Below are 20,757 nucleotides of genomic sequence, written 5' to 3' on the forward strand. Positions count from 1 at the left end.
ACAAAGAAACAGATCACAAACGAAAGAAATGGAGGACAAAAAATGACAGGATATAGAGTTCAAAACCATGGGAATAAGGTTTTTCAAGAATTTCCTAGAAAAGGCCAATAAAATAAAGAGACCTATGAGGATATAAAAAGGGATCAACTAGAAATAAAGAATACATTTTCTGAAATAAAAAATATTATACAAAGTCCTAAAAACAGAATGGAAGACACGCAACAGTAAGCCAGAGGAATGCAAGAATCAAGTCAAATATTTAGAACACAAAGAGCCAGAGAACACTCCTTCGCAGAAGCAAGAAGACAAGAGAATCCAGAAAGTTGAAGACAATGTAAGAATCCTCTGGGACAACTTCAAGCAAACCAACATCAGAATTATGGGGGTCCCAGAATATGAGAGAGAGAAAGATACGGAAAACATATTGGAAGAAATAGTGACAGAAAACTTCCCCCACCTGGGGAAAGAAATAGACTTACAAGTCCAGGAAGCACACAGAACCCCAAACAAAAGGAATCCAAACAGGACCACACCAAGACACATCATAATTAAAATTCCAAGAGCAAAAGACAAAGAGAGAATATTAAAAGCAGCAAGAAAAAAGCAGGTAGTTACATATAAAGGAGCACCCATACGAATGTCAGCTGATTTCTCAACAGAAATCATGCAGGCCAGACGGGAATGGCAATAAATATTCAAGGAGATGAATAGCAAGAACCTACAGCCAAAAATACTCTACCCAGCAAAGCTATCACTCAAAATCGAAGGCCAGATAAAGAGTTTCACAAATAAAAAATAGCTAAAGGAGTTCATCACCGCCAAACCAGAGTTATATGAATTGCTGAAGGGGGTTCTTTAGGAAGAGGAAGAAAATAAAGATAAAAATGATGAACAACAAATAGGTAACTATCAACAAGTGAATCTAAAAACCAAGGGAACACAGCAGAGGAGACCATTGAGCAGGTGTGACGCCCCAATTGGCGCAAACACGTGGAATCAAGTGAGTTCTTCAATGAACCACAGAAAGGAGAAGGAAAACCACATAACCAGACATCCTGAAAAGAGAGACCATGGGGAGAAAAGAAATAGCCCGCCCATGAAACAAAAGCAGGCATCACCAGAAAAGGAAGTAAACGAGTTAGAGGCAAGCAACCTACCAGAGCAAGAATTCAGAGTAATGATCATAGGATGGCTAAAAAAAATGGAAGAGAAATTTGACAATAACCAAGAAGAAATGAAGAAGAACCATGAGGAATTGAAGAAGAACCAAAAGGAATTGAAGAAGAACCAAGAAGAAATGAAAAACGACATCGCTACCATGAAGAACTCAATAGAAAGCATCATGAGTAGACTAGATGAAGCAGAGGACCGCATCAGTGAGCTAGAAGACAAGATGGAAAAAAATACCCAATTAGAACAGCTTCTAGAAAAAAAAATTAAAAAGCAGGAGGAGAGTCTACTGGAGCTTTGGGACAATACAAAACAAAATAATATTCTAATAATAGGGGTTCCAGAAGGAAAGGAAACTGAGGTGGATATGGAAAAAGTATTTCAAGAAATAATGACAGAAAACTTTGCTGAGATAGAGAAGAAAAAACCCACACAAATCCAAGATGCTCGCAGAGTCCCAAGAAAAATTAATCCCAGAAGACAGATGCCAAGGTACATTATAATTAAATTGGCAAACAACAGCGACGAAGTTAGAATCTTGAAAGCAGCCAGAGAGAGACAGAAAGTTACATACAAAGGAACTCCCATCAGACTAGCAACTGATTTCTCCACAGAAACTTATCAGGCCAGAAGGGAATGGGATGAAATATACAAAGTCATGCAAAGGAAGGGTCTGACTCTAAGAATACTGTACCCAGCAAGGCTATCAATCAAAATTGAAGGGGAAATCAGGAGCTTCACAGACAAAAAAAGACTGAAGGAGTTTATCTCCACCAAACCAGCAATGCAAGAAATGCTAAAGGGTCTACTGTAAAAATAAAGAAATAGGAAGCGAAGAAGGAACATGGGTATAGAATAAAAATGGCGTCAAATGAGTACCTAGCAATAATAACCTTAAATGTAAATGGATTAAATGCTCCAATCAAAAGACATAGGGTAACAGATTGGATAAGAAAACAAGACTCATATATCTGCTGTCTACAAGAAACCCACCTCAGAAAAAAAAGACGCACACAGACTGAGGGTGAAGGGATGGAAAAAGGTTTTCCAGGCGAATGGAAATGAAAAAAAAGCTGGAGTAACAATACTTATATCTGACAAATTAGATCTCACAGTGAAGGACATAACAAGAGATAATGCACTTGATAATACTAAAGTGAGAAATCCAACAAGAAGAAATAACCCTGGTAAATATATATGCACTCAATACGGGAGCACCCAAATACATAAAAAAAAACAAAAAAAAAAAAACTGCTGTAGGACATTAAGGGAGAGATTAATAGCAATACAATCATAGTAGGAGATTTTAATACCCCACTGTCACCCTTTGAGAAATCATCTAAACAAAAAATCAGCAAAGAAATATCAATCCTAAATGACTCAGTAGACCAGATGGAATTAATCGACATCTTCAGAACATTCCACCCCAAAGCCACAGAATATACATTCTTCTCAAGTGCATATGGGACATTCTCAAAGATAGACCACATTTTGGGACATAGGCAAAGTCTCTTCAAGTTCAAGAAGACAGAAATCATATCAAGCATCTTCTCAGATCATAGTGGCATAAAACTGGAAATTAACTACAATAAAAATAACCCAAAGAAATCAAACACATGGAGACTAAACAGCATGTTATTAAACAAGGACTGGGTTACCAGAGAAAGCAAGGAAGAAATTAAAAACATCCTGGAAACAAATGACAATGAAAGCACAACAATCCAAAATCTATGGGACACAGCAAAAGCAGTCTTGAGAGGGAAGTTCATATCCTTACAAGCCTATTGCAAAAAAACAAGAAAAAAGGGTAACAAATTATCTAACTCTACAACTCAAAGAGTTAGAAAAAGAGCAACAAGAAAAGCCCAGTGTAAGCAGAAGGAAGGAAATAACAAAAATCAGAGCGGAGATAAACGACATAGAGACCAAAGAAACAATACACAAGATCAACAAAACCAAGAGCTGGTTCTTTGAAAGGATAAACAAGATAGATGAACCTCTAGCCAGGCTAACCAAGAAACAAAGAGAGAGGACTCAAATAAACAAAATCAGAAATGAAAGAGGTGAAATAACAACAGACCTTACCAAAATACAACGGATTGTTACAAAATACTACGAACAAAATAACAACAAACTGAACAATCTGGAGGAAATGGACATATTCCTAGAAAAATAGAAACTTCCAAAACTCAATCAGGAAGAATCTGAAAATCTCAATAGACCAGTGACTTGGGAAGAAATTGAAACAGTCATTAAAAAGCTTCCAGCAAACAAAAGCCCAGGGCCAGATGGCATCACAGGAGAGTTTTACCAAACATTCAAGGAAGAACTAAAACCTATCCTACTCAGACTATTCCAAAAAATTCAAGAGGAAGGAACACTTCCAAACTCCTTCTATGAAGCCAGCATCACCCTAATACCAAAACCAGATAAAGACAACTCTATGAAAGAGAATTACAGGCCAATATCCCTCATGAATATAGATGCCAAAATCCTTAACAAAATTCTAGGAAATAAGCTCCAGCAGAGCATCACAAAGATCATACACCATGACCAAGTAGGATTTATTCCAGGAATGCAAGGATGGCACAATATCCGCAAATCAAGAAATGTGATACATCACATAAACAAATTGAAAGATAAAAATCATATAGTCATATCAATTGATACAGAAAAAGCATTTGACAAAATCCAACACCCTTTCCTGATAAAAATTCTCAACAAGGTGGGAGTACAAGGATCATACCTCAACATAATAAAAGTTATATATGATAAACCCACAGCCAACATCATACTCAATGGGCAAAAAACTAAAACCATTCCCTCTAAGAACAGGAACAAGATAGGGATGCCCACTCTCACCACTCCTGTTTGACATAGTACTGGAAGTACTAGCCATTGCAATTAGACAAGAGGAGGAAATAAAAGGCATCCAAATTGGAAAATAAGAAGTAAAGTTATCCTTATTTGCAGATGACATGATATTGTACATAAAAAAACCAAAAGACTCCATTAAAAATACTAATTGACTTAATAAATGAATTTTGCAATGTAGCAGGATACAAAATTAACGCCAAGAAACCCATGGCATTTCTGTACACCAACAGTGAAATTACAGAAACAGAGACTGAAAAAGCAATTCCATTTACCATCACACCAAAAAAATTAAGATACCTAGGAATAAATTTAACTAAGGAAGTAAAGGACCTATATGCGGAAAACTACATGACACTAAAATAATAGATAGAGGAAGATGTAAAGAGATGGAAGAACATACCATGTTCATGGATTGGTAGAATCAACATCATCAAAATGTCCATACTTTCTAAAGCAATCTATAGGTTCAATGCACTCCCCATTAAAATATCAACGGCATATTTCACTGACCTAGAAAGAACTCTCCAAAAGTTCATTTGGAACAATAAAAGACCCCAAATAGCCATAGCAATCCTGAGAAAGAAGAGTAAAGTAGGAGGGATCTCAATACCAGAGTTCAAGTTTTATTACAAAGCCACTGTTCTCAAAACAGCCTGGTACTGACACAAGAACAGACGTATAAATCAGTGGAATCGAATTGAGAACGCAGATATCAACCCAAATCACTATGCTCAATTAATATTTGACAAAGTAGGCATGAATATACAATAGAGTCAAGACAGTCTGTTCAATAAATGGTGTTGGGAAAATTAGACAGATATATGCAAAAGAATGAATGAAACTAGATCACCAACTTACATCATACACAAAAATAAACTCAAAATGGATACAGCACTTAAACATCAGACGGGAAACCATAAAAATACTAGAAGCATCCACAGGCAGCAAAATCTCAGACATATGCCAAAAGAACTTCTTCATTTATACTGCCCCTAGGGCAATGGAAGCTAAAGAGAAAATAAACAAATGGGACTACATCAAAATACAAAGCTTTTTTACTACAAAAGAAACCATCAACAAAACAATAAGAAAGCCCACTGTGTGGGAGAACATATTTGCAAATGTTACCACTGATAAAGGTTTAATCTCCAACATCTACAGACAGCTTATACAACTAAATAAAAGGAAGATGAATGATCCAATTAAAAAATGGGCAATGGACCTAAATAGAATATTTTCAATAGAAGACAGAAGGAAGGCCAAAAGGCACATGAAAACATGCTCAAAGTCACTAATTATCCGAGAGTTGCAAATCAAAACAACAATGCGGTACCATCTCACACCTGTCAGAATGGCCAACATCAACAAATCAACAAACGACAAGTGTTGGAGAGGTTGTGGAGAAAAAGGAACCCTCGTGCACTGCTGGTGGGAATGCAGACTGGTGCAACCACTGTGGAGAATAGTGTGGAGTTTTTTCAAAAAACTGAAAATGGAACTCCCATTTGACCCCGTAATCCCACTCCTAGGAATATATCCCAAGAAACTAGAAACACGAATCAGAAAGGATATATGCACACCTATGTTCATAGCAGCACAATCTACAATAGCCAGAATTTGGAAACAGCCTAGGTGCCCGTCAGCAGATGATTGGACCCAAAAACCATGGTACATCTACACAATGGAATACTATGCTGCCACAAAAAAGAAGGAATTCTCATCATTTGCAGCAACCGGGATGGAATTGGAGTACATCATGCTGAGTGAAATAAGACAGTCAATGAAAGAGAAACACCACATGACCTCATTCATTTATGGATAATAAAGAACATTATAAACTGATGAACCAAAAGGTAGATATAGAGACAGTAAAGCAACAAGCAGACTGTCAAATTACAGCGGGAAGCGTAGGGAGATCTGGGGGAGATAATAGATCAACCGAAGGACTTGTATACATGCATATAAGTACAATCAATGGACATAAAACTCTTGGGAGGGAGGGTATGTATGTGAGGGAGGGGGGCAAAAAAATCAATAAAATATATTAAAAATAAATACATAAATAAATAAAAATAAAATAAATATAAAAAATAAACGCAATAAATAAATAAATAAATACCAAGGGAATTAATAAAATCTGATGAAAAATATTAATTATTGAATATAATAGAATCAGAGGTATGGAAGGGAAGTGAACGGACGAAAAGGGGAATGGGGGTGCGGGAAGAGACTGAACATAAACTGTCCGCATCTATGGATGAGGACAATGGGGTGTGGGGAAAGGGCCAGGGGTGGGTTAGGAACCTGGTGGAGGGGAGTAAGGGAGGGAAAAAATGAGCATTTCTAATAATATGAAAAATAAAGATTTATTAAAAAAATAATTAAAAATTTTTAAAAATTAAAAAAAAATAGATTCTTCCTTTGTGAGACAGCATGGGTAGACCTAGAGATTACTATGTGGAATCTAATAAACAAAATAAACTGATGAGGAAAAAAAAGAAAAAGATAAAGAAATCTATGACTAAGAAAAACTAATATGTTATGCCTTATGTGAAGAGCACTAGAATACACTACATGAAACTTAAGTGAGTTGATTACTCTAAGCCTATTTCCTCATCAGTAAAATAATGAATGTGTTTCATAAAGATAGTAGGCTTAGATGAAATAGTGCATGTGAAGACCACAATATTTGTAGTATGTATCATACCAGACAGAGACTGGAATTATCAGGGGGATAACTATGTAAATTATATATTTATCTAACCACTATGCTAAACACTTGAAACTAATATAAAATAACTGGAGACCCGGTGCATGAAATTCATGCATGGGTAAGATCCCTAGGCCTGGCCAGTGATCAAGACCAATCGGGGCCTTTCTTTTGCTGGCTGCCCGCAAAGGCCTTTCTTCCCCTGGATGCCAGCTGCCGGCCTGGGCCTTCCTTCATTCCCCACCACCCCCTGGTGGTCAGCACATGTCATAGCAAGCTGTCAAACTCCCAGTGGGTCCAACTCACAAGGGAACAATTTGCATATTAGCCTCTTATTATATAGGACTAGAGGCCTGCTGCATGGAATTTGTGCATGGGAGAGAGGTCCCCTCAGCCTAGCCTATACCCTCTCCAATCCAGGACATCCCTCTCACAATCCAGGACCACTGGTTCCTAACTGCCCACCTGTCTGCCTGCCTGACTGACCCCCTGCCAACCTGATCACCCCTAACTACCTCTGCCTGCCAGTCTGATTACTCCTAACTGCCCCCCTCTCTGGCCTAATAACCCCCAACTATGCCCCCCCTGCTGGCTTGGTCACCCCTAACTGCCCTCCTGCCAGCCTGGTTGCCCCATGAAGCCTGCTGTTCAGTAATTTGTTCGGCCCTCACTATTCCCCCCTGCTCGCCTGGTCACCCCACATGGTGTCCTAGACAATTTGCATATTTCTCTATTATTAGTATAGTTGTATTTTAACTGTAACTGAAAAATAAAAAGAGCACAATATTTATTATACATTAAGTGTTAAATAAACACTAGTTTTAAAAAAAGGTTCTTTCTATGCCTTTATATTTGTAATTTTAATTATGATGTTTCTAGATGTACTTGTCTTTGGGTTCATCTTGATTGGGACTCTGCACCTCCTGAACTTGTGTTACATTTTCCTTTACCAGGTCAGGGAAGTTTTCTGTTGTTATATCTTGAAACAGGTTCTCTGTTTCTTACTCACATTCTCCCCTGTCTGGTATGCGGAATGTTGTTACATTTCACATTGTCCCAGATCACCCTAAAGCTAGCTTCCTGCTTTTTAGTTCTGTTTTCTATTTGCTGTGCTGCTCTAATTGGATATTTATTTCTACCTTGTCTTCCAAATCATTGATTCCATCCTCTGCTTTACCCAATGTACTTTTAACTCCTTCCAGTGTGTTCTTGACGTCAGATATGTTCTTCTTTTATGTCTAGTTCTGGTTATTGTTTCTATTTCCTTTTTCATGGTTTTGTAGTTCCCACTGAGTTCCTTGTAATTTTTATTAAGCTCCTTAAGCATCTTTATAATTACTACTTTGAACTGCATGTCTGTTAAGTTGCTTTCCTACATTTCACTTAGTTCTTTTTCTGGAGATTCCTCCTTTTCTTTAATTAGAGGGATGTTTCTCTGTCTCCCCATTTTAGTTTTCTCGTTTTATTTCTTTCTACTTATTAGGTAGAACTTTGATTCCTCCAAATCTTTGAGGGATGGCCTTATCTAGAAAGAGTCTTGAGGGGCCCAGTGGTGCAGTCTCTTTGATCTCCTGAGCTGGATGCTCTATGAATTCCCTGGTGTGTATTATTTGAGCTCTCTGTTTTAATTGGGACTTGATTGTTTATATCCTGTTCATGGGAGGGATCTCTCCTCCAACTTACTGACAGTGAGGCTCAATCCCAATATCACCATGCCAGCTGTTATTCAGGTGCTGACAGAACAAAACAACACACAACAGAACCCAGCCTAAAGCACCATGAAAATCAAGCTACACAAAGCAACAACAGGAAAAAATTAAGAATGAAAAATAAGAGAAAGCAAAACAAAGAAAAAAATAAAAGGAATACTAATGGACACAACAGCCAAAGAATTACAGGAGATATAAAGAAAAAGGGAGAAAGAAGAAGGAGAAAATGGCATTATGGAAGCAAGGAGGAAGCTAAAAGAACTAGTATATGATGAAAAAAAGAAAAAGAAATAGAAAATAAATGTAATAATAATAATGAATTTAAAAACATAGTAATAATGGATATATTAAGATACAGGTAGGGTAGCCGAAACCGGTTTGGCTCAGTGGATAGAGCTTCAGCCTGCGGACTAAAGGGTCCCGGGTTTGATTCCACATGTACCTTGGTTGCGGGCACATCCCCAGTAGGGAGTGTGCAAGAGGCAGCTGATGGTTGATTTTCTCTCCCTCTCTCTTCCTCTCTGTAAAAAAATCAATAAAATATATATTTTTTAAAAGATATAGGTAGGCTAAGTAACATGGAAAAAAGAGAAAATAAAATAAAAATTAATAGCATTAAAAAAGAGAAAAAATAAAATAGAATCAAAGGAGAAAAATTATTGGTATGCAGGAAAAGGGAAGAAAAAAGGGGGGAAAAACAAACCCCAAAAAACATAAAAGGAGACACACAAACACTCAAATACCTTTGGGTCGCTATTTGTGCGGCTCACTGGATTTTGTACTGTTAGATGTGGTCCCTTGGTGGATCTCTCCTGGAGGCCAATGTGAGTCACTGACCTTCTGGCCCTGAGCAGCCTGATTGAGGACTGATAGATTGAAGCTCCTGGTAGTCTAGCAGGTAGGGCCTCCTTGGCCTAGGGGCTGGATCTACCCTGAGTATCACACCTTGATTGTCCTTGTTTTGAGCTGTTCTCCATTCCCCCATGGAGCTGGGCTCTGTAGGGGTATCCTGGCCTTGGCCAGGAAGATTTGATCAGACTCATGTTGGAGGTGATGCTAGTAGTTTGTTGGGGGCTGGTTGGGCCTTTCCTCTACTTCTAATGTCTCAGCTCTGCCTGGTTTGCTGGCACCTCCTCGCTTGTTACATTTCACATTGTAACAGATTTCCTGCCCCAAAGTGTTCCCCCTTGCCTCAGGTCACTGCAGGTCCCTTCAGAAGTAGCTATTTTTCCAGGAGGGCATCTCCCCTGTGTTCCAGGTGGCTAGGCTGATCTCCTTCCTAGTCCTACTGCCAAGCCCCCTTTTTGCTTATCAGCAAAGTTCCTCCAAGAAATAGAGGGTCCTCCAGATTCAGTCCTCTGGCCCTGAGCTCCACTGCATGGTCCTTCCCACTTGTCAGAAGAGCATCCCAGGCTGCACTCTGGTGGGGTACTGGTGCTGCTCTATCCAGGGACTTCAGTCCCAGGCTTCCACTGCTACACCCATTCCGCAGTCTCCACAGCCAGTGCCCTCAGGGCCTCCTCTCTTAGTCCCAGCCCATGCTGTCTCACCTACAGATCTGCAGCGCCTTCAATTTCCTCAGGTCTTCAGTTCTATAGGTCTAGGTCAGGGGAGGCTACATCCACCTAGCACAGTTCCTCTCCCCAGCCTTGGTGGTGGAGCCAAGCATCTGGGCTCTAGGGCAGCAGTGGCAGTGCAATGGTGATGGCAGCACAGTAGCAGTGGCAGTGGGTGAGTACACAGCAAGAGCACAAATCCTGCTGGATCAGCAGTAGTCTCCCAGGTCCAGGCTGGTTAACCATAGGGCATGTAAAGTCAGGCTGGGTACATGCCAGGTGGCAGAGGTCCCGCCAGTGTCTGTTGCAGGTGTGTGGTGTCCCGTCTGTATCTGCTGAAGGCTCACAGGATCGCTCAGTTATCCACTTAGGCATGTGGTGTCTGGGTTGTGTTCTCTGCTGGTGTGCAGGGTCTGGGGTGGGGTGCATGTGGGCTCAGGGTTGGGGTGCGGCAAGGCTGTGTGGTGGCAAGGTTGGGCTCCTAGCTGCTGCTGCTCCCCGCAGTCTCCTGAGAGGCTGTTTTAGCTTTTTATTTTGAAATAAATTTTTAAGAATAGTATAAAACTCTTGTATATCCTTTACTCCAATTTGTTATGATTGCTTTATCTATTTACTTATCTACCATCCATCCATATATCCATCTATCATATGTGCTATAGGATAGATAAATATTTCTATAATTTTCTGAGCTCTTTGAGAAAAGGTTGCATATTTCATCTTCCTTTTCCTCTCTCTGTTTCCTGAGAATAAGAATATTGCCTTACATACCTAAAATATAGTTATTGACTTAAAAAATATAATATCTATATATATAAAAGGCTAATATGCAAAGTGTCCCCTCAGGAGTTTGACCAGGAGTTTAATCACTCACTATGATGTGTGCTAACCACCAGGAGGCAGTGTAGAATGAAGGAAGGCCCAGGCCGGTGTCTGGCAGCTGGCAGCGGGGGAAGGAAGGCCCTGAGTGGCAGCTGGGGAAGGGAAGGCCCCAGCCAGCAGACGGAAGGCCCCAATTGACCCTTTTCACTGGCCAGGCTTAGGGACCCTACCCATGCACATATTTCATGCACCAGGCCTCTAGTTTAATATAATACTTTCATCAAATTTATATCTCAAATACCAATTTTGTCAGGTGCCCCAGTAATGTCCTTTGTGGTAATTTTTTTTTTTTTAATATAAGATCCAGCCCAGGGTTGCTTATTGTATAATTTCCTTTAATCAGGAACATTTTCCTCATACTTTTTTAATGCCATTGATGTATTTTTTTAAATATAGGCCAGTTATTTTTTTTAAATGTCTTTCAATTTGATTTCTCATGACTAGATCCAGATTATGTAGTTTTGTCTGAAATCCTATGTTAGTGATAGATACTGTGTCCTTCTCAGAATACATACATAGCAATGCAAAGTATCCATTAGTTTTACTTTGGTTCTATTTAAGTCCATAAGCCCATTGCATAGTTACTGTTTTTCCTTTTGTAATAAATAATGTAGGGAAATACTTTCAGACTTAAATCCCCCAAATTTAGCAGTCATTGATGATCCTTCTTCACACTGATGGCTGCAAATGGTGTTTTCTAACTTCCTTATTGCCTCTGTGTTTATCAGGGAGCATTCTAGTGTAGAGGGAAGAACTTTCCCTTCTCCCCCTCTTTATTTATTATTGGTATAAACTCATGGTTTATTTCCTTGAACAGGTTATAATTTTTATAGTTTTTATTTAATTTCATGCTCAAATTCTTGCAAATTTGGCAAGTGAGAATCCTCTCATACTGGCTTCTGCCTTTTAAATGTATCTATTATTTTCTGAGTATGTTCTTAGTTAATGGCACAGAGCTCCTCTTGTGTTTTTCTTACACCTGCCCTGGAATTAGCTACCTTTCCAATGAGTCCTTACTCCTTTTAGAGGAAAATGGTATTTGAATGCAATGAGTGAAATGTCATTGCTTCTAGGCCCTTACAGTGGAACTAGAAGTGTGTGTGTGTGTGTGTGTGTGTGTGTGTGTGTGTGTGTGTGTGTGAGAGAGAGAGAGAGAGAGAGAGAGAGAGAGAGAGAGAGAGAGAGAGAGAGAAGGGGGGGGGAGCAGAAGCATGCATATGTGAAAATTTTTGAGTTTATATTGTACCTCCAATTCAAGTCTAGCCCCTAAGAATTCTTGTTTTTCTTGACCTTTCTATATTTTTGTCTCCCCTTTTCTACATTGAGGACCTTGGCTCCCAACAACATCAATATTATATACTCACCTGCTAAATCTCAAAATATACACAAAAAGTTTCTGAATTACTCGACCCATACCAGTAAAACATGCTGAATTTGTTCGCGATGATGTTCAGGGATTTTCCTTTACCGTATATCAAGGATATATGGTCAAAGCACACTCCTTAACAGTTACTTAGATTAGATCTTTTTCTTCTCCCTTTGGTGATTTTATTAATTTGAAATAGGATTGGGTTCATTTGTTTCTATTATCATTCAGTCTTCGTTTTTAACCCTCTCTACATCCTTTATGTCTATATGCTATTTCTATCCTATATAATAAAACTGTAATATGTAAATCGACTGAACAATAGAACAGCTGGTCACTATGATGTGCACTGACCTCAAGGGGGTGGACGCTCAATGCAGGAGCTGCCCCTGGTGGTCAGTGCGCTCCCACAGGGGGAACCTTTCCTGCCTCAGAGGCAGCACTAAGGAGCAATGAGCAGGTGGGCAGTAAGGAGGCTCCTGGACTGTGAGAGGGCACAGGTGGGCTGAAAGACTCCCTCCCCTCTCCCCAGTGCACTAATTTTTGTGCACTGGGCCTCTAGTATGTTTATAAGTGCTTGTGTTTGTTTGTTTGTTCGGTGTATAGTTCTACTGGTTTTAAGACCTACATAAACTGAATAACTTTAGTAGGGATTGTGACTGTTGTACTAAACACTTTCATCAACCCCAAATTACCAAGTGTCACTCCTTTGTAGTTAATTCATGTCCCACTCTAATCTCAGGCAGCAATTAATCTTTCCTCCTTCCCTGTACTTTTACCTCTTCCATAGTTTCACATAGAGTAACTGGACTCACAAAGTAGAATCAGCCAAGACTGTTTCTTCTTCTCAGCGTAATGCCTTTGAGATTCGTCCCTGTTTTGTTCATTTTATTGCTCTGTGGGAAGCTTATAGCCATTTTTTTCTTCAAATCGTTATTCTGTGGTGCATTCTTTGTCTTCTCGAATCTAAATGACAGCAATGTTATGCATTTTCTCACTGTCCCACAGATCCCTGAGGCTCTCTTCTTATTCCCTCTCTCTTTCTTCTCTCTCTCACCCTATCTCTATCTTCCTCCTCTCTTGTTCAGATAGAATGAAAAACACACATACACATAAAGAAGGGCAATTTCCCCACTCTCTGTTTTTTAAAGGCCCCCTGACTCCTGCTCTTCAGACCAGAAAGAGGGGGCTTATTTAGAAGTTCTTCGTATTAGTACCCAATGCAGCAATATTTATTATGACTGATTTCTGAGCTTTTTCATCAGATCTGTGTTGTCCCACATGCTTATTCAGAGATCACTTCACAAACAAGGATATGCAAATGATGAATGAAAAGGATTGAAGCCTCATTAATAAACAGAGAAATATAAAATCTAACCATTATGCAATACCACCAAACTGGCTAAAATGAAAAATACAGACATTATCAATTATTGGCATGAATATGGGGTAACCGGAACTCCCATATAGGAATCTTAAATCGGTACAACCACTTTGGAAAATAGTTTGGTAGTATCTATTAAAGGTAGTCCTAAATGTGAAGATCCTAGGACTAGCAATTTCATCCCTTGGTATATACAAACAATGTATACATATGTTCACCAAAAAGAAGGTCTGTGAGTTCAAAGTGGCCTGTTTATATTAGCCTAAAACTATAAACTGCCCATATGTTTATTAGCTGTAGCTAGTCTAATCATTTGCGTATGGTCACACAATGGAATACCTTACAGTGTGAGAATGAATAAAGCACAACTGATTGTAACAAAATGACTGAATCTTACAAGCATGATGTTGAACAAAGAAATCTGTATCTTGATCTGGGTGTTGGTTAGCACATTATATTCACACTGTAAAAGTTCATCCAACTATATATTTAGGCCTTGTGCATTTTTCTGTATATATGATATATCAGTAAAAAGCATATTAAATGAATTAAATCTTGGTTTTTTTGGTCTGGTTGTTTTTTAAAGGTTAACTTTTGATATATTTAATTATTACTGACCCTCATGGAACCCATAAGATCCACAGTTTTTCAGTTGATTCTCTTGGTTATTATCTATATACTAGAGGGCCAGTGCATGAAAATTCATGCACTGGAGGGGGGATCCCTCAGCCCAGCCTGCCCCCTCTCACAGTCTGCATGCCCTCATGGGCAGAAGGTGACCCAGCAATCAAGGGAAGTGATGCCCCATCACACCTCTGCTGCTGCCACTGCTGACAGCACAAGCCTTAGCTGGCCCTGGTTACCTGAGCCTCAGGCAGCCCTTGGTGGCTGGGCAGCCACCATCCGAAGCTTGTCTGTGCCTCGGGCCGGCCCTGAGCATCTGGGGGCTGCGGGGACTAGGGGCCTCTGGAGACAGGTGCACAGGGTGCACCTGCCTTGCTGTGCACCTGCTGCCCAGTTAGGTCTGAAGCAACTGGGTGCCACCATCTTTGAGGGTGTGGCAGTCAATTAGCATATTCCCTCCTTATTGGCTGTGGGCACTGCCATCTTTGCAGTGGCGTGAGGGTCAATTAGCATATTTCCTCTTCATTAAATAGGATATAAAAACCTAAGTGACTGAACAACTGTCAACCAGTCACTATGATGCGCACTGACCACCAGGAGGCAGATGTTCAATGCAGGAGATACCCCCTGGTGATCAGTGCACTCCCACAGCAGGAGTGCTGCTCTGCCAGAAGCCAGGCTCACACTGTAGCTGCAGCAGTATGAGCCTCTTCCACCTCTGTGGCAACACTACCAAGCAGTGGCAATGGCAGGAACAGCGGGGCCAGGATGAGCAGGAGTGGCGCCTGCCACTTCCTGCACTGCTATATCCCCCAGGGGGTCCCAGATTGTGAGAAGTCACAGGCCAGGCTGAGGGACCCTACTGGTACATGAATCTGTGCATCAGGCCTCTAGTCTTTAATAACCAAGAGAAATCTTTTCATCAAAACACTGGAATGGGTCTAATCTTCAGAAGAATACACTTTTAATGCCAAAAACACACCTAAAATTTATTTTTTTTAAACAGCCTAAATATCTTTAAAGGAAAAGTGAGGCCTGCTGTATGCTGAGCTAAGAGGGCCTTTGGTTCCCTTGCCCTTCTATGGGCTCCCAAATCCAGGCAAGTAAAGGACCTCAAATAGAATGGCCTTTTTGTTGACCCTTTGAAGTGAGTAATCTTTCATATTAAATTCATAATAAATGTGGACACAGGCAAATATTGGTCATATAACGTAATTCTTTGTTCCTCCCCAACCCCTTCATTTTGTTTCAGACATTTTTTGTTGTTGTTTGTTTGTTTTTATGTTTTCAGATCTTTTTACAGATGCTTCTGAGACTGAAAAAATGGCCAAAAGTTTAGAAGATTCTGAAGGGGTTTATTTTGTTCCATGTTTTAGTGGTTTGCAGGTATGTAAGAAATAGTTAAGAACAATTAAACATTTCTCTCCCCATGCCCACTTCTAAAATTATGTATTTGCCATGCCCTTACCTAAAAATTTGGGTACTTAATAGACTAGGGTAAAAGGTACATTCTAAGGCTGATAAGTTATGGTTTGACATATTATGAATTCCACAAGAGAGCACAGCTAATTCAGCTGGCTTCTGCTTAGAGCCACACCCATGTGTAAACAAAAAGTCAGCAGGTTTATCATAGAACTTTTACATAAAACCCAGAATTATTTTATTATGACCAAAAGAGTCATTTCCCAGTGAAGGGAATCTATCAGTAGTTAAATGAAGTGTATCATTGAGAATTAGAAAAATAATGTAAGGTACACACACACACACACACACACACACACACGCTCTCCCCCATATCTATATGTGTATGTTTTACAGTTCTTTATAAGTTATAAACTTCAAAAAAAAATCAAAATTTCTTATCCAGTTGGTGTGGCTTAGTAGTTGAGCATCAACCCATGAACCAGGAGGTTACAGTTGGTTTTCCAGTGAGGGCACATGCCCAGATCGTGGGCTCACTCCCTAGAAGGGGAAATGCAGAGGCAGCTAATCAATGATTCTCATCATTGATGTTTCTACCTCTCCCTTGAAGAGCCTCTCTCTTATTCTCTGAAATCAATTGAAAAAAAATATTTTTTTAAAAATGAAAAATTTTATTGTGATATATTGGTTACTGCCTAATCAAAAAGGGAATCCAGTAAAAGACTTGATTTTATAATATTTAACTTTGTTATTGAATTGAAAGATCTATGATAATACTTTTAATATGCTTATTGTTACAAAGACTTTGTAAAATACTCAGATATATTATTATGAACAAATTCCCTTCCTTTTTTTTTTTTTAAAGCTTATACCAGTCATTTAAATGGTTTTTTCCTTTCAAAAAATAAAAGTTTCTTTTCCTTCTAGACCATCCCTTGCTCTGGCAATAAGTTACAAAAAAAAGTCCCAAATTCAAAAGTTTAGATCATAGAATTTAGACGCTGGTGAAAAAAAAAAAAAATTAGATCAGAATGGCTTAAGTCTCTAAAAGTACCATATTTCCAAACTAGATTTTAAAATGAGCATTATTTTAATATCTGTCCTACTTTCTGTATACTATACCCTGAGGTTCAGAAACTACCTCTATTGCATCTTCTGCAGGATGAGGGGAGGCAGCTAAAATACCATCCACCACATCAGAAAGAGTGAATAATTCTGATTGAAGTTTAAGGAGGAAGGTGACATGAATAGTGATCAGCAGAGGTGGGATTTAATTAGGTTACTGTGGATCCTCCCATTTTAAAAAATGTGCTGATGGACTTCATAGTGACCGTATCTTGTCAACTCTGTGTTTTCCTCTTCTATCAATTCATATATCTGTAAAAAATAATATGTAATAAAATCCTATTTAATAAAAGGGGAATATGCAAATTGACCGTCACTCCAACACACAAGATGCCCACCCCCATGTGATCAAAGATGGCTGTCCCCATGAGGACATAAGATGGCTGGCAGGAGAGGGCAGTTGAGAGGGACCAGGCCTGCAGGGGAGAGCAGTTTGGGGGACCAGGCTAGAAAGGGAGGGCAGTTAGGGTGACCAGCCAGGGAGGGCAGTTAGGGGCAATCAGGCAAGCAGGAGAGCAGTTAGATCTTGATCAGGCTGGCAGGGGAGTCATTAGGGGATGATCAGGCTGGCAGGCAGAAGTGGTTAGGGGCAATCAGTCAGGCAGGCAGGCAAGCGAACGGTTGGAACCCAGGAGTCCTGAATTGTGAGAGGGATGTCTGACTAGCCATTTAGGCCCCATCCCCTGCCATATGGGATGGTGCCTAAACAGGCAGTCAGACATCCCTAAAGGGGTCCCAGATTGGAGAGGGTACAGGCTGGGCTGAGGGAAATGCCCCCTCCTCCTTGTGCATGAATTTTGTGCACCAGGCCTCTAGTATATAATAAAAAAAGATAGAGAAAACTATTGCAGATATAGTTTTAAGTTTCATGTTGATCACAAAACGCTCCTGTTCTACCATGACTGCAACCTGGCCATACTTTGGGGTCGGGAGGGGTGAGGAAGCCTGCAAAGCCAAATACAGTGGTGCCTCACACAACGAACTTAATTCGTTCCAGGAGCAAGTTTGTTATGCGAAAAGTTCGTTATGTGAAACGCGTTTTCCCATAACAATACATGTTAAAAAAAATAATTCGTTCTGTAGCATAAAATATGCTAAGATGACTTTTTAAACCTCAATCTATTAAGTCCTGCTTTTTTTAGAAGCCATGATATCAAAAAAATATTGAGTTTAACTTAAAAGGACTACTGCCGTGATACGTGCGGGATTTAATTCGTAATGAAGAACGATTGCCGCGATACATGCTTAAGTTAAGCGCAGTGACTAACGACTGCCTGCAGTGCCTGCGCGGAAGGATGCAATACATCGGCAGCGATCGTGGAAGCTCGGGCGAAGCAGTCGTGGAAGCTCGGGCAAAGCGGTCGTGGAAGCTCGGGCGACTTCGTTGTGTGAAACGAAGTTCGTTGTATGAATCATGAAATGAAGTTCGTTGTGTGCAGCGTTCGCTGTGCGAGGCGTTCTTTATGCGAGGCACCACTGTATTTCCCAGTGTAAAATAAAAGTATTAACTGGAGACCTAAAATTAACAATATTAATGGTAAGCTGCTTAGAAAATAGGAGAGAGATTGCCTATAAGCTGTGTGTATCAATAAATAGAGAAAATAAAGATTATGGGAATGGAAAGAAGGAAGGAACAAGTACAAGTGGTACTGCCTTTAATTTTAGAATATTTTCACAGCTATAGATAATGGACGGCAGGATGGTAAAGGTTTCTAATAGCCTCAGTTTCTCAAGGGAGTCTGCTAACAAAGGGTTGCTGGAGAAGATTTAAGGTGAGTGAGGGTGCTGGGGCCAGCCAGTTCGGGAAATGGCAGAGGGGTGAGGGAGCAGCAGGCAGTGTGCAGGGCATTACTTGGTGCAGTCCGGTGGGGGTGCTCTAGCTGTGATCTGGGGGAGGTGGTGCTGATGTAGAGTGTTCACAGCAAGTGTCAGAGGCGAGAGTCAGTGGTTCTACTTGGCATGAAAGTTCCTGTGATGGTGGCAGCAAGAGAGAGGACAGGGCTGTGAGCTAGTGCCAGTCTTCAAGGATTAGTCATGCTGCTGTGAGGGCTCATAGGTATGAGAAGTAGGCTTTCTTGTGTTGCATGCCCCTGAGGACAGACTGGGAAGAGCTCAGGGCCAGCTGTGCAGTTCTGAGTATTCTGTTTTCCTGCTTCTCTATACATCTGCTTTTCTCTTCTCAGCAGAAGCTTTGCTGGATGTCCTTTCTTCCTCATAACTTCTGCTTGTCATGATTTCCCCTATGTTTTCTGCTTCTTCACAATTTGTAAATACACACAGCCTTTTTCTTTCTTTTTAAAAAAAATATATATTTTATTGAGTTTTTACAGATAGGAAGAGAGAGGGATAGAAAGCTAGAAACATTGATGAGAGAGACACATCAATCAGCTGCCTCTTGCACACCCCCCATTGGGGATGTGCCCGCAACCAAGGTACATGCCCTTGACCAGAATCGAACCTGGGACCCTTCTATCCACTGAGCCAAACTGGTTTTGGCCACACAGCCTTTTCTACCTTTTACATCCTTTTAATTTTATCCTTTAGTTCCCGTTGATGGTCTTTTCCTAGGTGTTTCCTAGTTACAATTTCCAGGGAGGGAGTCTGATTGAACCACTTCCCCCCCCCCCCCCCAAACTTTGGATAGACTTGAGCCAGTTGTGCTCTCTCCAGGCATGCAGTGGCTGGGGTACTAGGGCATGAGGCGTGGCTGCTTCAGAGAACAGTGCTGTGGGTTCAAGCAGTTTCCCTACAAAGGGATGTGGCCAGCAAGTACTGTGAATGCCATCTCTGGTTCAGGGAGTGACTGGGGTATCTGAGCAGTGGAAAGGTGAAAGGAAATACAGCATGATGTTGATGTGCAACCAGGTATGCAGGGGGACAGAGAAGTGTCTGCTAACAGTAGCCTAGAATGGTCAGGGGAGTCAGTATAATCTCCTTCTGATCCTGTGGTATGAAAGCCTGAGGAACCTATACTGAATAGCTACAACTGAAGCCATTTGCCCATCCCAGAGCCAGTGGCCTAGAATGGTCAGGGGAGTCAGTATAATCTCCTTCTGTTCCTGTGGTATGAAAGCCTGAGGAACCTATACTGAATAGCTACAACTGAAGCCATTTGCCCATCCCAGAGCCAGGTTTGTTACAGCACCCACAAAATAAGTGGAGGAAACTTCTCAGAATTGGATATGAGTTAGGGGAATCTATTTACAATAGAAGGAAGCATTTAGATGGTTCAGTGAATGGATTGTGAAGACAGTAGTAGTAGGAGGGGAGTGGGTAAAATAAATATTGTAGTGGTAGCTAAGCTATGCATTCTTACTGTGTATCAGGCTTTGTCCTAAATTCTTCACATGCATTACCTCATTTATTCCTCTGTAACTCAGTAAGATATGAGATACTCTTTGGATTCTGCTCTGAAGACCAGAGACTTAAGGGTTTGCTATTAAATCCGCTTGCCCAGTCACACACACTATTGAGCAGCAGCTCTGGTTTTAGGATTCAGGTGTCTGGACTTCCAAGTCCAGGTTATAGTCACCTCTGCCATACCCTCTCATAGCAGAATATAAATACCAAGACAGCAGAATGACATAGCAGATGCCAGAGGAATGAATGTGCTGTCAGGTCGTGGTGGAATGGGACAGAGGCCTGCCAGCTTGGCAGTCTGTGCAGGGAAGGAGTCTGCAAGTTTTGTTTAGGGTGCCAAACAGAACTTGGCCAGGTCATGCTATCCTAGTTGGTGGTTGGTTCTGGGAGGCCCATTCAGTAGCAGTGGTAGTGACATATTTGAGGTATAACTGGGGGCTGTCTGCCCTGACCAGGTATGAGCAGGACCTGAAAAGGACCTTCCCAGTGGTTTTTTTTTTTTGCCATATCATCCCAGGAGAATTGGACTAGCTAATGCAGGGATATTGTAACCTAACAAGGGATTTTTAGGCTTC

General features: G+C 40.5%; 1 protein-coding gene across 5 annotated transcripts in view; it reads left to right on the plus strand.

Annotated features, from left to right (window-relative positions):
- GK5 (glycerol kinase 5) overlaps positions 1 to 20,757 on the plus strand; it is a 180,352-nt gene that overhangs the window by 140,220 nt on the left and 19,375 nt on the right. For all 5 annotated transcript variants that reach the window (XM_084872468.1, XM_084872472.1, XM_084872471.1 and 2 more), the window contains one exon: positions 15,567 to 15,661. In XM_084872468.1, coding sequence (XP_084728594.1) covers positions 15,567 to 15,661 — 95 coding nt within the window. The remainder of the gene's footprint in view (positions 1 to 15,566; positions 15,662 to 20,757) is intronic.

This window comes from Pipistrellus hanaki (assembly GCF_964339955.1).
Source record: "Pipistrellus hanaki genome assembly, chromosome: 2".
Classification (NCBI taxonomy): Eukaryota; Metazoa; Chordata; class Mammalia; order Chiroptera; family Vespertilionidae; genus Pipistrellus; species Pipistrellus hanaki.